The sequence below is a fragment of the Callorhinus ursinus genome, unplaced genomic scaffold (assembly GCF_003265705.2).
Source record: "Callorhinus ursinus isolate GAN/ISIS: 27379988/994484 unplaced genomic scaffold, GSC_fseal_2.0 scaffold17, whole genome shotgun sequence".
In the NCBI taxonomy this organism is placed as follows: Eukaryota; Metazoa; Chordata; class Mammalia; order Carnivora; family Otariidae; genus Callorhinus; species Callorhinus ursinus.
Window position 1 is genome coordinate 874,197 of NW_027397079.1, and position 16,133 is coordinate 890,329.

Genomic DNA, 16,133 nt, shown 5'->3' on the forward strand with positions numbered 1-16,133 from the left:
CCCTCCCTCTCCGTCCCCAACCCCCCTCTGCATCCTCATCCCCTGGCAGCCACTCACCTCTTTACTGTGTCCATAGTTTTGCCTTTTCCAGAAGGTCAGAGGTGGAATCACAGAGTAAGTAGCCTTCAGACTGGCTTCTTCCACTGGGTGATGCACATTTAAGGTTCCTCCATGTCCTCATGGTTGGATAGCTCATTTCTTTTTGTGTTGAATAATATTGTATCGTCTGGATGGACAATTTTATCCATTTTCCTGCTGTAGGGCATCTTGCTTGCTTCCAGGTTTTGGCAGATATGATAAACCTGCTGTAAACATCCACATGCAGGTTTTATGTGGACAGGTTTCAACTGCTTTGGGAAATAGCAAAGAACAAGATTTCTGAATTGTACATGACGGGTGTGGTGAATTTTGTAGGAAACAAATCATCTCCTGCAGTGGCTTTACCATTCTGCCTCCTGCAAGCAGTGAGTGGGAGTCCCCGGGGTGCCACATCCTCTCCAGCACTTGGCATGATCAGCACTCTGGATGGTGGCCATGCCCATAGGTGCGTGGGGGTGTCTCATTTCAGCTTTTGTGTAACTTCTTTGGTGAGGTGTTTGGTGAGATGTCTGTCAGGGTCTTTGGCCCATCTTTTGATTGACTTGTGTGTTTTCTTGTTGGGTTTTAAGAGTTCTTTGCATATTTTGGATAGTAGTCCTTTATGAGATGTATCTTTTGCACATATTTCCTCCTGGTGTGTGGCTTGTCGTCTTCTCTCGAGCATGTGTCTCACACAGCAGAAGTTTTTAATTTTCATGAAGTGCACTTACCAACTTCTTTCTTCCATTGCAGAGCCTTTGGTGTTGTGCCTAGAAGGTCATCTCCATGACAAAGGGCATCTAGGGTTTTCTTCCCTGTTATCTGCTAGGGGATCTAGAATGCTGCCTTGCACGTTTCATCTGTGATCTCTTTAGAGTTATTTTTTGTGAGGGTGTAAGTTGTGTATCAAGATTCAGTGTTTTCTGTGTGGGCGTCAGTTGCTCCCGCACTGTTGCTGGAAGACCCCCGTCTTGGCCGCACTGTGCTGCTGCAGCCGCTTGGCCAGAGATGAGTTGACTGTATCGGTGGGGGTCCATCCTGGCCCCCTGATCTGCCCTCTGTGCCTTCAGTGACACCGACTGTCTTGATTATTGTTGCTTGAATAAAGGATTTGACCTAACTCCTTATTTTATAGACCTTTATGAACATTTATCAGAAAGTGACTCTGGATTGGACCAGAGTTTGCTTATGTTTTATTCTCGCTCCCAGCCCAGTGTTTGCCTTTATCCAGGTTTCCTGGACACGTGTTTTGAACAACGAGGTAAAGACTGAGTTCAGGTGGGTCTTGGGGCGCCTGGGTGACTCCGTTGGTTGAACGTCTGCCTTCGGCTCAGGTCATGATCCCGGCGTCCTGGGATTGAGCCCCGGGTCCCGCTCCCTGCTCAGTGGGGAGTCTGCTTCTCCCTCTCGCTCTGCTCCTCCCCTGCTTGTGCTCTATCAATAATTAAATAAGAAAAATATTTTTTAAAAACACTGAGTTCAGATGTGTCTGAATTGTAATGAGAAAGCTGTAAAAATGTCTAGAAGTACTTCAGTTCTGGATAGGTGTTTTGGTCATTTTAAGTGTCCTTAGGGATGTGTTAGAACTGCTTGTAGTTACAAACATCATCGTGCAGACTGGCCAGACATTGGTTTATGCGGGTTAATTCTAATCTCATTTAAATCATACGTGTGCACCCCCACCCTCGGCCTCTCGGCCCGCCCCTCCTCATGCCCCTCTGTGGCTGGTGTGCATGGCACTGCCCCTCCATCCCCAACCCCCCCCTCCCGTGCTCTGTGGGCTTATACCCTGATGTTTGGGTAAATCCGTGGTCAGTACTTACATCACACTCAGTTTGTAGGATCATGCCTCTTTATTTGGTGACATCTTTCATTTATTGCTAATTGCCTTAAAAAAATAAGTAGGTTTATTCTCTCTGTCTTCATCCCATTTTTATCTCTCTTCTGTGTGTTCAGCATGTGTCCCTCCACGCTCTTTCCTTCCCCTGTGGGCCCATGTCCAGGTGCCACATCAGGACCCCCACACCTCCCCCGGGAGGCCCTCCGGGTCCTTCTGGGGCAGCGGAGAGTCCCAGCAGTTCCCGTCCCAGGAGTGGGGTCATGCTCTGTCTTGCTTGGCTGATAGGATGGTGTCTTCTCTTTCTCCCCCAGAATTTCCAAAACACTGTCCCTGCATTTTCCAACTTCCAGAATTTAGTATTTTGGTTGAGTTTGGGACTCTCCTTTTGCTCTGAATTTTCAGGAGGATGCCCCTTAGGTTGGTCACCTTGTGTGGATGGTGGCAACTGCTCAGTGGGCCTACTGATTCTGGAATTGTGTCATGGAGATGTGTGGCTCTTGTCTGTTTCTGTCACCCTGTGTCCCTCTTGTCTCGCGGCTCTCTTCTTCTGGACCTCTTTTGGCCACATGGTGTGCCGCCCACAATGACCACAGAATTCTTTGGGCTCTCCTTTTATTTTTTTTTTCTTTCTGACTCTTTATATATTTTTTCTCTACTTTCTGGGATACTTCCTTGAATTTATTTTTCAACTATTTTAAATTTTATTTTCCTTCTCCTTTAATTTCCAAAAGCTCTGTTTCTTGTTCTATAAATTTCCCTTTCATAAGCATAGCATCCTGTTCTTGGGACATAGGCAACATCTCTCCTCTGTCTTTCTGTGATGTTTTTAAAATGTTCTGTTATGGGGGCACCCGGGTCTTCTCTTATGGGGTCACCTGGGTTGCTCAGTTGATTAAGGGTCTGCCTTTGGCTCAGGTGATGATCTCAGGGTCCTGGGATCGAGTCCTGCATCGGGCTCTGTGCTCAGTAGGGAGTCTACTTCTCCCTCTCTGCCCCACCCCCACACTCGTGCTCTCTTTCTCTCAAATAAAAATAAAAACCTTAAAAAAAAAGTTCTCTTGTTTCTGGTAATGTTTCTGTTTCCTCTAATTTTGTCAGTGACTCTCAGAGTGGGGGATCTCTTTAAATGTATGATAATCCTCAGCTGTGAGTCTTCATTTAGTATGAGACATTAAACATTTACGCGGAGTTTGTTTTTGTTGAGTAAATGGGGCTTATTGGCTGGTGGAATTTTCCACTGAGATCTCGGGGTAGACCAGTTTTAATTGGAAGTCCTACATCAATAGGAGGTATGTTCTCTTGGCCTGTTTTATTTTCCAGAGGAATCTATCCCAGCCTCCTGCTTGGGGAGCGTGAGGGCTGGGGCAGGTGACTGCCCGGCTGTTCTCCTTCCGTAATAAGGTAGAGCTGGGCTCGGATGCAGCTCTGTTCAGCGTGTAATCTTTGTAACCAGCTTCCCTGTTTTCACCCCAGCCCCTTGTGCTCTGGTCCCCTCTGGTTCATGTCTCTGGGTATGGGGAGGGGGCCCGTGCACATCTGCCCCACGCCGGCCCTGGACACACGTCGTACTTTGGAGTCCTGAACCTTGAAAGTCCTCTTCGAGAGCTCTGTCTGGGACAGTTGGATCCCCCATTTCTGGCTCTGCTAAGAAAGCCCTCTTTCTATTCCTTACCTGTCAAATGGAGGTTGAAGTCTTTTTCACAGGTGCTCACACATTCTGTTCTGTTGTGTGAGTTTCTACCGTAGCCACTCTGCCGACCTATAATCACGGTTGGTGTGTGTGTTGAAGGGATGGGTGAGCTGTGTTTACTTGAGGCATAACCTGTGTGCAGGTGGTTCGCCGAGTAATGTTTTCTCTTGGCCAAGGAACCTTGTAGAAATGTAGATTCTGCATGTGTCCATGTGCCTGTGTCATTAAAGGCGCAAGAGAACTTTATTGAACATTTGGAGCACAAATCTTTTCCCACAGCTTTGTTGAGGTGTAATTGACATACAAGAACCTGCACTAGTTAACGTGGACAGTGTGAGGGGTTTGGATGTGTGCACATCCCCACAGTCAAGGTCATGACTGCATCCAGCACCTCCTGGTGTGTCCCCGTCCCATCTCTGCTGTGGTACAAGCCCTTAACGGGAGACCTACCCTTGGCACATTCTAGGTGCTCAGCACGGGACTATCAGCCGTGGGTGCTGTGTGTCCTCGGGGCTCTAGAGCTGCTTGACCAGCGACCGGCCGGCTGTCCGGGCACTCTGTGTTTTTACATCCCCCTGTGTGGTGCTGATGCAGAATGTGTCCCCCTTTGCTGAGTGAGAAGATTCTGGTCGGCTGGTCTGTGATGCAGAAAGCCTCCTTGGCCCCCTGTGTCATCGACGTCAGACAAGGACGCTGAGGGGTGCGTGGCTTGCCCCCGAGCACAGTCCTGACGCTGGAGTCTGGGGCTCTGGGGTCCCTGTGCTGTGTCACAGATCCTGTGCTTGTGTGTTCGCGGAGGATTGTGTGTAACAACAGCCTGCACCGTGAGTGTGTGACCCAGCCTCTTCCATGGGTGGGAACGTCATCCTCACGGCCGCCCTGGACCTGATTTCATGTGAACTGCAGTTGACAGGCACGGTGTGTGTCCAGTGCTCGCCTCCCAGGCCGGGTGCTACAGGGGCCCCCACAGACACCAACTTTTCAGAGCTGGCTACACTGCAATCCTCACCCTGCATGCAGCTGAGCACATGAGCGGTGTGTGGGACCCCGGGCGGCTGCCAGGCTGGGGGCCAGCCGGCAGGAGCTCCAGGCCCAGCCTCTGTGTGGCTCTGTGCCCTGCAGCAGGTGCATCATCTCCTAACTGCCTCTCAGACCTTGCGGGAGAGCGCAGCGGGGAGCAGCCTGTCAGACACGGGGAAATCCTCAGTCCTGGCCCCGTTAAACGGGAGGGCTGGCTGTCTCACTTCATGAGAGCCATGGGACACAGCTTCTTGTGGGAACAAACCTGCAGCTCTTTGCTAAGAGTTAGATTATCCAGGAAGTTGAGTAACTCCGTGTAAATCCGTGCTCTCACCACGCCACAGACTGCATCTGTCTCAGACTTGCACGCCTGTGCAGCACATTGCATTGCATGGTCTTTTCCTGAGATGTAAAGGGCACAACATTAACTTGTTATATGAGCCACAGGAAGTAAGGCTGTGAGGACCTCCAGGCAAATGTGGCATGCTGAGTCCACGTCCGGCTTCTCATGACACCAGGCAGAATGACCACACAGGAACAGAGGGTCATCTGCCCAGAGAAACTGAGGAGGCGTGAGGACAAGACAGTAACACTTAAAAAAAATTATTTTTAAATTTGAGTATACTTGACACAGGATATCCCCTTCAGACCTTGTTTCCTTCATCTGAAAAATGGTGTCAATGTGTGATGTCTGCGCTATCCAATATGGTGGTCACAGTCACGCAAGCGCTTCAAGTGTGGACAGTGCACCTGGCCACTAGAATTCAAATTTTGATTGACATCACTGATTGATACTTACTGAGCCCTTGGGACCAGGAGTGCAGTGTTGGATGTACAGGCTTCGCTCCAGCACTCTTGACGCATCAGATACGGTACAACCCTGCTCAGCGTGGCACCACCAGAGAAGGCTGAGGATATGGGGTGGAGTGAAACCTTGAAAATGATGTTTTAGGAATAGATTGTCAGCTGGAAGACCCTGGACACAGGAGACGGAGGATGTAATGAGTAGCCGTGCTTCTCTAAAGCATGTGGTGTTGGTGTCATGCTCACGGTTACTTAGGCCGGTGCTCACGGAAGACTCTGGGTGTTGGTTGGATGTATTCTCTTTGACCCCAGCTGCCTGTGGAGTGCCCAGCACGATGCCCCCCACTTACTCTCAGCAGTTGCATGCTGTCCTAGAACAGGCAGGTTGGCGGCATTGAGCTTTAGGAGTAACTGTTGAGTGGAAGGGCCCCTTCAGAGAGGAATGGATGCATGTGTGAGCCCCACCTTCCGGCCCCTCAGCCCAAGCTGCGGGAGGCAGAGGCGGGCACACAGCCCTTTCCTAAGATCGAGCACCGGTGTCTTACCCATGGCAGCAGCTGGGAGGAGCCTGTCAAGATTAGGTATGGCTGCCATTTTTGAACACAAATTGCCCTCAGGAAAGTCACAGGTGAATTCTACCATGACTGCTTGTGATTTCTCTGGATCCTTATATTCTCCTGCTTGAGGTCCCAGAAGAGCTACGCGCCTTGCTCGCAGAGACCGTGGCGGCTGTGGGCAGGAGGGCTGCCTCGGTGGGACCTTGTACTGAGCAAGTGGCCATGGTGGTTGGTGGCGGGCGGTGCAGCGTCTGGGTGGGAGAGGGAGAATGTGGGGCTGGAGTGGAGGGATCACAGGGTGGGCACACAGGGCCGTTGAGGGTGAAGAATCACTTGTCACATAAGCTGATGTGTGTGTTTGCCTAAATCTGTGGCTCTCAAGCTCTTTCTTCCCTGACACAGCTTGGCCACGTGACACAGACACCCCCGGAAGGGCCTCCTCCGCTCTAGTGGGGTGCGATTGCCATAGCACGTCCGGGCCTTGGGGGAGGGTTTCCTAGTTCTGCGGAAGGCGCCGGCAGAGCGGGTGGCCCTGCCCCAGGTGCAAATCACCGAATCTGAGAGGAACGCCACGTTACCACTCGGGTCCCCCCCAGTAGTTCTGTGCACCGCCTGGACTCCCGGACCAGACAGGGTTCAGTCTAGAGCTGCCACATCTGACAGGGGTTAGCTGGGGAAGACAGTGCCAGTGCTGTGTAGGGCCAAGCTCCACGCCTGCCTCCCTTCCCTTCCTCCCCGCAGTGTCAACACGGCACCTGGCCTCTCCTCACGCGCCCCTCCGGTTCCCGTGCCCTGACCTTTTGCGGGGCCCTCATCGTGTCCCCTTGAGTTCAGCTTGTCTGGATGAAAACACCACCAGCACCAAGGTGGTGGTCGGATCGTGCAGTGTCTGATGGATCCAGACTCCATTTCTGCTTCTGGAAGGGGCACTTGTGGAACGGAACCAGCTGCATAGTTTGGAGCTAAGATGCACGCTAGGGATGCACCTGCACCTCCATTGTGAACATTTCTGTGCTTTAACAGTCGCTAGTGGTTCCTTAGAAAAATTAATCAGAAGCAGCATGCTTGATTATGCCACTGGGGAGGAGACTGCGGGTTGAGACACCTGTCGGGGGCTTTGCAGCGGACCAGCCAGCTTGTGCGTCTGGGGGCTCACGGGTGCTGGGAGCACGGGGGCTGTGCACCTGCAGCACCTGGTCGAACTTCACCGGGGAGACTCATGCTTGCATCCTCCACGCAGACCACACAGGACGCAGTGTGTCACGTATAGGACCATTCCTTTTTTTGAGGGAGACTATCTCTTAGGCCTGGTATTAACCTGTAAGGCTTTTTGGAAATTGCTGGAAAAGTCCATGAACAAGTGTATTGGCCATGGAATGAGAAGGAATGAAGATTCGCAGGGAGCGCAGGGTGTGTGCGTGTACATGTGTGCACGTGTGTATCCGTGTGTACGTTTTCCTTATCTGACCTGGAAGGTGAGGGGCCGTTGAGGGAGAGAAGAGTGCCAGAGTGATGCCAGTTTCAGACCCGGCTGATGAAGAATCGACACCTGGTGCGGGAAGCAGAGTTAGGCGTTGACATTGACCTTGTGCTGGGTGGTTTGGTGTGTCATTGATCCCTGACTGTCCCACACCTGCTCTTCTGCATCCCAGCTAAACAGCTTCACAGGAGTGGGAGACGCCATTTTGAACTTTTAATTCCACATTCTGTATTTACTGGGTTCTTATTTGATTATTGCTTTATTTTCTGTCTCTTAGATTGGTTTAGATTCCGCTCTGTCTTTTAGAGTGGAAAGTTGGTAATACTGTCTTGTCTGCAATTGATGATACTTGGTGAGAATTATTATTCTTTCCCCGGTGTGGAGGGACGGCCAGGGCATGGAGGAGGGTCACAGAGGGAGGCTTCGTGACGACAGGTCCCACCTGTCCGAAGTGGCTGTGTAGGTGGCAGGACTGAAGGTGGTGGAGGGCAGGCCCTGGGCTTGGGGCTCCTGTGCACCCCTCTCCTCCCCCACGTCCTTGCTCCAGGATAAGTAATGCCTGTTTCCAGGCTGGGAGTTTTGGAGAAATGGTTGCAGCTGCCTCGGTGGAGAATTCAGGACAGAAGTTCAGCTTTTACTCTGATTGAGTTTAGAATGCATCATCATAAATCCCCACAGAGATCTCTTCATTGCAGATGCCTTCAGTCTGTGCTTACAGTGCTGAATTTTCTGGGGAAAGCCATTTCCTTATTTTCACCTTCCCTTTACTTATCAAAGATATTTCCTTCATCATTTACTACCAAACTGTGACTGTAAATACAGACTTTTCTTCCCCATTCCTCTTTGTGACTCATCTTGGATGAAAGCATCTCTGCTTAGGTTCTAAAAGGCAGGCCCAATACACCGCCCCAGTGGTCCTCCACTTTCAGGCTCTAATTGCATCTAATATTTTACAAACCATCACAAAAATTGGTGGGTCCATTTGCCTTATTGTAGGAGTCCCTTGAGTGTAGCTTTCAGGATACTCCCAGGACCCATTAGGGGCATATATTAAATAGATCTGCATTACCATTCTGGAATAGCATTTACAATGAGCACACCTGCCTTATTAACCTTTCTGATGAAAAATGTATGTCATCAAAATTTTTCTGTATTGTTTAATTTGTTAGATCGTTCTGGGCATGAGGACTCTGTGCAACACTGAACGACCTTATTAGGACAACACTTGCTGCAGTTAATGAGACACCTTTCGCTACCTGAACAATAACCAAATGTGTTTTATTTATGTTTTGAAACAGGTTTTGCCTGGCATTTTGCAGAAGCATTGCTGTATCTTACCAGACAGGAATACAGGTAAATATATTTTATTCTTCTGGTTTGAGAGGATAGGTTTTATGTCAGTGGAAAATTTGAGAAATATTATTGCATAATTTAGGTATCTTGTTTTCTTCACTGCTGTTTTAGTGCAAGATTGTATATTGACCAAAACAAGCAAAGAACTGGATTGTTCAGTTTTGCGGTGAGATATAACCCGAGCTCAAAGATCTGTTTTTATTTGACAGAGTAAATAGATTTAGGTGATAGTTGTCTTAGAGTTTTAAGAGAAACTGGTTGTCTTTTGAAGTTGAATATATGAGTTTCAAAGTTGTTGATTTTGTTGACTGTGCTTACTCATTGAGGAAGAACATCGTTGTTGGCTAGCATGGACTGTGTTGGCCGTCTGTTTGCAGTCAAGGCTTTGCCTGCAGCCAGGGTGAAAACACAGAAGGATGGGTGTCTCGCAGTGAGAGATTATATGTCATGTGACTTCTCACAGATGTAGGTGGCTGGAGGTTTGCATTACTTTTAAGAAAGCATGATGGGGGTGGGGGTGAATCCTGAAAAGAAAGCTTTGGAACTTTGTTGTGTTAAAGTTCAGAAACAAACAAACATGAAGATCACATGGAGCTTGTCGTCCTATGGGCCTTCATCTTAGTTACTCTCCACTGTGGGGTTTCTGATTTAGGGCATTTTCATCAAAGAAATAGCAGGCCCTGGGGAAAAGATATGGAATGCTCTGTGTTTTCTGCCAAGGGCTAGTTCTGAGAATTACTCCTTCCTGGGATCAGCTGTGTCCTATCAGATATGTCTGTCTGCATCCCGGGATACTTGTGTTGGGTATGAAACAGAGCTGTGCTGACATTTCCTTATGTTTTCCAGCTTTAATAAAATGAACCATAATGGACTGTGAGAGTCAGAAGAGTTTAGCGTGTTGGGATTTACTCTGCTTTTAATATAAACAGCATATTAACTAGCTAGTATGGTTACTGAAATCTAATTCTTAAGTGGTCAGTAAGTTATTGTTTTATATTATGTATTCCAATGTAAAACACCAAGTATTTTGGGAAAATAGGATATTTATTTTTTTTACTTATGATCATGGACAGATTATATCACCAACCCTATTGTTTCATCAAAAATAGTCCATAGATGGCCCCTGTTATCACCCGTTCAAATGTACATTGGCTGTGACTTTGAGCACGCTTACTTACAGGGAAGTTTATTGAGAACATGGTTGGGTATTTTTTGAGCCTCTTTCTATATTCTTCTGGAAGTCTTGCTTAGTAACAAAAATGTATGAACAGGTCACATACGAAGAAACAAAGATTTTTGTAAACTGTGTCCATCAACAATAGTGATTACAACAGAAGGAATGATTAGTTTATGTCTTTCAGGCAAGTTTCTGATTCTGAGAAGCATCAGAATTAATGACAAAATTAAAAAGTTAAATACCATTCTCTGGGAATCTAACTGGATTTTAAATGTTGAAATGAGCTTTCTGTATTTTTAGCCACTCTGTTATATAAGAAGTTTCAAGTTAATATGTGAAATCCTGCCAAATTGAGATGTTTTATTTGCTTTCTGTAGGAATCCCAAGTAATCAGCCTTTAGAACCAAGAAAGCATCCCCCCAGCAAGACTGGAATATCGAGGACATTTGCTAGGCAATTTTCTTTAGAAGATTTTTTTTATTATAGAAGTAATTGTAGAAGACCCAAGGCTATGACATTAGGCATGGATTGGGAAAGGAATCATACCAAATGAGAGGAAAGAAGAGTCGGCTGAAATGACTCTTTCAAAGTGTCAGTTCATTCAGAATTGAATGATGTATGAATTCTTGTTTTTACCATGTAATGTGACCCAGTATGTCTGAAGCTGCTTAATTATTTAGGAAATGTTTGGAAATTTCTTCAGACTCAGATGTAATGGTTATTGCTTTTGCATTTTAATGACATAAAGGTTCCTTATGAACTTGAATGAACGTTTTTTTACTTTAGTGGTTATATAGAAGCATTTTCACATTTTTGGTGATGGTCGATGTTGGAGTGGGTCAAGAGTTTTAGTTTGGGAAGATGAAACGGGTTTTGGAGATGGACGGTGGAGATGGTTGTACGACCTGAGTGTGGTGTCACTGAACTGTACCCTGTACCCTGAAAAATGGTTAAGATGGTAAATTTTACATGATGTATGTTTTTCCACAGTTCACAAATAGGACAACTTTGGGATGAGCCGTGGCTATCATGTTGTTTGCTTTTTGATCTTTAGTTATTTTTGAAACACCGTATATACTCCCTTAACTTATATTTGCCATAGCAGAGGACCTGGGAGAAGATACATGTACTTTCAGGTGATTTTGCTGTTATGGAGCTAACATACTCTGCAGAACTGGTGTTGAACTATGATGAGTGACATCAGACAGTGCATGGAAGTGGTCCTTCTCTGGCTTAGACATGACAAACATCATTTTCTCTTGGTATTTTGATTACTCATGATCATTCTGGTTGATGATAAGCAGAGCTGGAGTGATTTCTCGTGACCAGCTCTGCAAACTGCCTAATTTTTCATGTTCTTCTCAGGGACAGAGAGAGTTGGGGAGGCAGCACGTGTTTATGTCGTGAAGGAGAAACACTTGCATGACCACAAATGCACATGGAGGCTTTTCTGCACTTTAAAGTCATTTACGTCAGGCTCTGCTGCCAGCCACTGTTCCCTTTTCTTGTTTCGGGGACCGTTTGACCCTTCATCTGCCTTCAGTTTGCCCTCTCTCTGGAGAGCCCCGGTGTTGAACATGTGCACGGGACAAGCCCCTTCTGCGGGGATGCTCTCGGGGAAGGATGGCTGATGCGTGACGGACCGCACAGGTGGATGGTTGGCAAATGCCATACCAGCCTTTATCACAATGGCTGCTGAGGCGTCTGTGGGCATCTTGGGGGAGCGGCCTCTGACCGGCATGCGGAGTGAGGGCTGGTTTTTCCATGGTTTGTGTCCCTGTGTGGAAACTGGCTCCCTGCGTCTGAGCTCCAGCTGGCTGGTCTTTGGTGGGACCCCAGGACATCATGCAGTTACAGTAGTCCCAAATGGTGCTCGTTCTTGTGTGGTTTAGAACCTTTTTTGAGCAGTGACTTCTTCACAAACATCATTTAAGTATGATCGGCTATTTTCCACACTTGAATTAGCCTGTCTGTGAGCTTTTATAGGCAGTTTGTACTATGAAGGTGGTGGAAGTCCGAGAACATTGGTTCCTTGCTGCCCGTGACTCACAGTGTAAGCGGTTGGCCCGTGTCTCATAACATTAGTGTACGGTTCATAACCAAGATTAGGTAACACATGGAGGCAGCCTTCCATGAAACAGACCTAGACTATGGGTATGTTTCCCGAGTGGTGAGGATTTGAGCAGTGAGGGGGTTGGGAGGTACTTCGTGCTTGGCTGGTCGGGCTCCCTTGTCTTGATCATCACTGCAGTGCTTTATCGCCATGCCATTTGGGAAAGTCGTGAGCTTCACAGATACTCCTGTATTCAGGGGGTTCTGACCCTGAGCTCCACTGTCGCATGGCATTTATCCTGTGTCCGTCGGGAGACAGCCTATTCGACTGTGAAGAATAATGAGAAGTTTCAGGAATGAATTGATTTGCCGTCAAGCTGTGGTACTACCTGTGCAGAGTTTGACATTAGCTACTGAGCCAGGAAACCTCAAGCAGGTGAAGTAGGTGGTGGCCTTTGATTTTTGAGAGATGCAGTACCCCTACTTGACAGAATGAAAAATGTGAAATAATTTGTACATAAAAATTGGGGTGGAAAGATGTGAAGTATTTCCCATACATTCTGTGGAGCTGACTTCCGTGTGTTCGTGGTATTCACGGAGGGCATCAGTGTACTGACCGGTTATTGCCGGGTCCCTGCCCGTGAGAGGCCGGTCAGTGTTCAGCGGCGAGAGTGGGGGCAGGAAGCCCCGGTTTCTGTGCTATGTGCTCCCACCACTCATTGCTGAACATGGGTCCAGGAGGTGTTCTTGGTCCCCTGCCCTCAGTGTCTGGGAAGAACTGGCTCACCCGTACCCCTGGCTCCTGTCTTTGTTTCCACGTTGTCCAGCCCGGGGTGTTGGTCTGGGGGATACGGTCCATGTGCGCTCTCCCTCTGGGGCCACACTCTTCAGTTGTGTATCAGCTGAGTAAAATCTCGACTTGCAGTTGAATGTTACAGGGTATTTAGTTGAAAAAATCTATACAGGTTGAGGAAATATTTTTTATAATTTCTATTTGGAGGTAGGGTTTAAATGCACTATTACATAAGGTTTTGGAAGCTTAATTACACATTACTGAACCCCTCGGTGAGCATGGCTATTGAAATATGGATGCCCACTGGGGCCATTTGCAGACAGAGTTCAAAATGGCAAGGAGAGCGGACTTGTTGAAATAGCAGGGGTGACGGTGTTTGGTCAGTCCAAATCCCTGTTTCTTCAGAGCTGAGATTTTAAAAAGCTTTTAATTTCATGATGGGCACATCCGGGAAAGTCAGTGAATGAGTTTGCGCTCTTTGCCGCAGCCCTGTCTCAAGAGGACCTGGTTCCCAATCCCTGGGGGCGGGGGAGGCTGGTGCGTGGGTGGGCGCAGTTTCACACCCAGCGGGCGTGTGATTCCCGAGCTCTGCACACAGCCATGTCACCCAGTGTTGAACTTGAGCTCTGCAGGGACAGTGGACGTCACACCTTGTATTTCTACTGTGTCTCTGGTTTAAAGGCTCTTTCGTGTCAATTGTGGCGAGTCCTTCAACTTCCTTGTGTGATAGGGAACGTCGCCCCATTTTGCAGATGAGTGAGGAGATCCCAAGGTACGAGTGACTTTTCCATGTTGTTGCACGGCTTCTCAGTACTTTGCTGGGACGCAAATATGTGTGTTCACTTTACTTCAGTACATGACACCACAGTGACCCTTAATGAGTCCTTACCCAGGTGTGACTTCCCTACCAAATACGGTGCCAGACAGGCGGTTCGGGCCAGGGGTGCCGGTGAAGGGCCACCAGCTCGGCCTCTGGAGCCTCAGGACCAGCTGGGCAAGCACTCTAGATGGCTTTGGTGCCAAAAAGATGTCCAGTTAAGTGGGACATTTACCCCCATGGCATGCTGAATGGTTCTCAACATGTCAGGTGATTGACATTTGAGCAGACTTGGTTAAGGGTGAAATGTCATCTCAGTCAAAGACCAATATTTCTGGTAAGCTTCCTTTACCCAGATACTGAAATTATTTATAAAAGCTTCTGAGGTGTGCAGGTGGGATGCCTTGGGCTGTGGCTTGGAGTGGGGATGGCAGGGGCGGCCGCGAGAAGGTGAGGGGGGCAGAGGAGAAGCCAGGAAGACGCCCGCCGTGCTCAGCTCGTGTCTCCATGGCCGCGTGTCCACCAGCTGTGGACAGAAACAAATCCTCATCTGCTGGAAAGGACTTTATTTCATAAACTGACTTTATGACTTCAGTAGAAACCAAGTCCTGCTATTTAATCACTGCCAGAATGAAAGTTATGGATCAATAGTTTTAATGCCAAAACGGGTTTTTTTTTTTTTTTCCACGTGGCTTATTCCTAACCTGAGAGCCTACTTCTTGCCTAACTGGCATCTCTGTGCTAAGTAGAAAAATGTCACCCCTTTGGGAAGGTGTGATGAAGCGGAGTTCTAGACACCCTCATCCCGGGAGCTGGCATTTCTGTGCAGAGCAAGTGGATGTATTTACTGACTGAGGTTTGTGGTTTGGTGGCAGTTTCATGAGGAGACATACAGTTCTGTGGCTCGAGGCTAGATGTGGTTTGGATTCATCTCCATCAGCTGTTTCATGACCAAATCTGGCATCTGAGCCCACCTGTTTTCATGATCCCCCTGAAAAATTCCTGGGGCTGCCGTCTGTGGGGCCGACCTGGGGGGCTGTGAGGTCTTCGCTCCCTGAATGCCAGGGGGACCCGAACTGACTCCTCGCTTGGGAATGCTCAGCTTTGTGTGCAGGTTCTTGCTCTGGGGAGGTCGGAAGTGTGGATTTCTGTCCACCTCCTCGTCCTCGAGGTGCCGGGTGTGGCTGGGCGCTGATGCCAGGACTGCATTCCACGGGAGCAGAAGGGACGCCAGGTGCCAAGTGAGGCCGCCACGTTCATGGTGCTCGGCGTGTTTCAAGAGCCCCGTAGAGATACACAGGGTCTGTGGAGGAGTGTTGCCTGAAGTTAGGGGAAGTCTGCCCCTACGTCTCAGAGCCGTGGCTCCAGGGTGTGTTCTTGCAGGCATCCCGGGCCCACGCCCCCTGTGTTCACGGAGCAGGGCCCTGGCGGTGTCGTCCACCTCTGAGGAAGCTCATTCCTGGAGCGCTGACGTCGCGGGGATTCTGGCGTGATCTTGTGACTGAGGGTGAATTTCCGTACCCATCTACCGTCGGTCTGTCATCTGTCTGCCGCCTGTCCACCTCTCTGCAGCTCTGTCCATGTGTTCCCTGCCCTCTTCGTCCTCTGCCTCAGTGTCTCACTCATTAGTTTGTGTTGCTATCGTGCAACAACAAATGATTGTAGGGCCTGTAATTTGTAAGCGACCTTAAATTCTTTCCAGTGTGAGACAAGATACACCTGCATCTGTATAAAATTGATGGGCTGTTATCAACCTAGGGTTGATCATTAAATCCAACCTAAACCTCGTTAGCAGCCAGAACTGAAGAAGGAAAGGTCTTAAGTGAACCTCGTGTTACTGTTCCCGAGCCGAGTGCAGATTGTTGGCACAGTGGTGGTGGAGACGGCATGGGGATTTGGTTCCGGGAGCCGGGGCCTGAGCTCCTGAAGGGCTGCATCGTGATTGGGGTTAACCTGGGTGATGCGAGGATCAGCACCCTCCTCTGGGCTCACATCTCCTGGAGAACAGGGCAGTGCCCTCGACTTCCACTGGCTGGGAAGGAGCCCGTCCCTCCAGGTCTGTCTCGTTGGGCACAGGAGGGTGTCAGATGCCCAAAGCTTGTGGGGCTGCCATTGTTTCCTTCTGAGTAAACTGTCCTGAGCCGCACGTGCATGAGGGAATGGCTGCAAGTCTTGTCGGTTTCTCCATGGAAGACTCGGGTTTGGACATGCGTGTTCTTTCCTGGACACGGCTGCAGACACGCAGCCCCTAGCAGGGAGCAGGAGAGGGAGTGGGCCAGTGCAGACGCCCCCGAGGCCTGATGTGCTCATGGCGCTGCTTTTCCTCGGTAGCTTCAGCGGCCCTTGCCTTGGTTGTTTTCGGCTTCCCCGGGGGTTCTCACATTTCCAGAGGCTGGAAGTCCACAGTCAGGGTCCCGGAGGATTCGAGGCTTGGGGAGGCCTTGCAGAGGACCCTTCTCACCTGCAGAGAGC

At 48.9% G+C, this 16,133-nt stretch overlaps 1 protein-coding gene across 1 annotated transcript in view; it reads left to right on the plus strand.

Moving 5' to 3' along the window:
* The window catches only part of DLGAP2 (DLG associated protein 2), a 729,358-nt gene that overhangs the window by 85,807 nt on the left and 627,418 nt on the right, over nt 1–16,133 (plus strand). Inside the window, exon 2 of the mRNA XM_073902242.1 lies at nt 8,768–8,822. Within this exon, the coding sequence (XP_073758343.1) occupies nt 8,768–8,822 (55 nt within the window). The remainder of the gene's footprint in view (nt 1–8,767; nt 8,823–16,133) is intronic.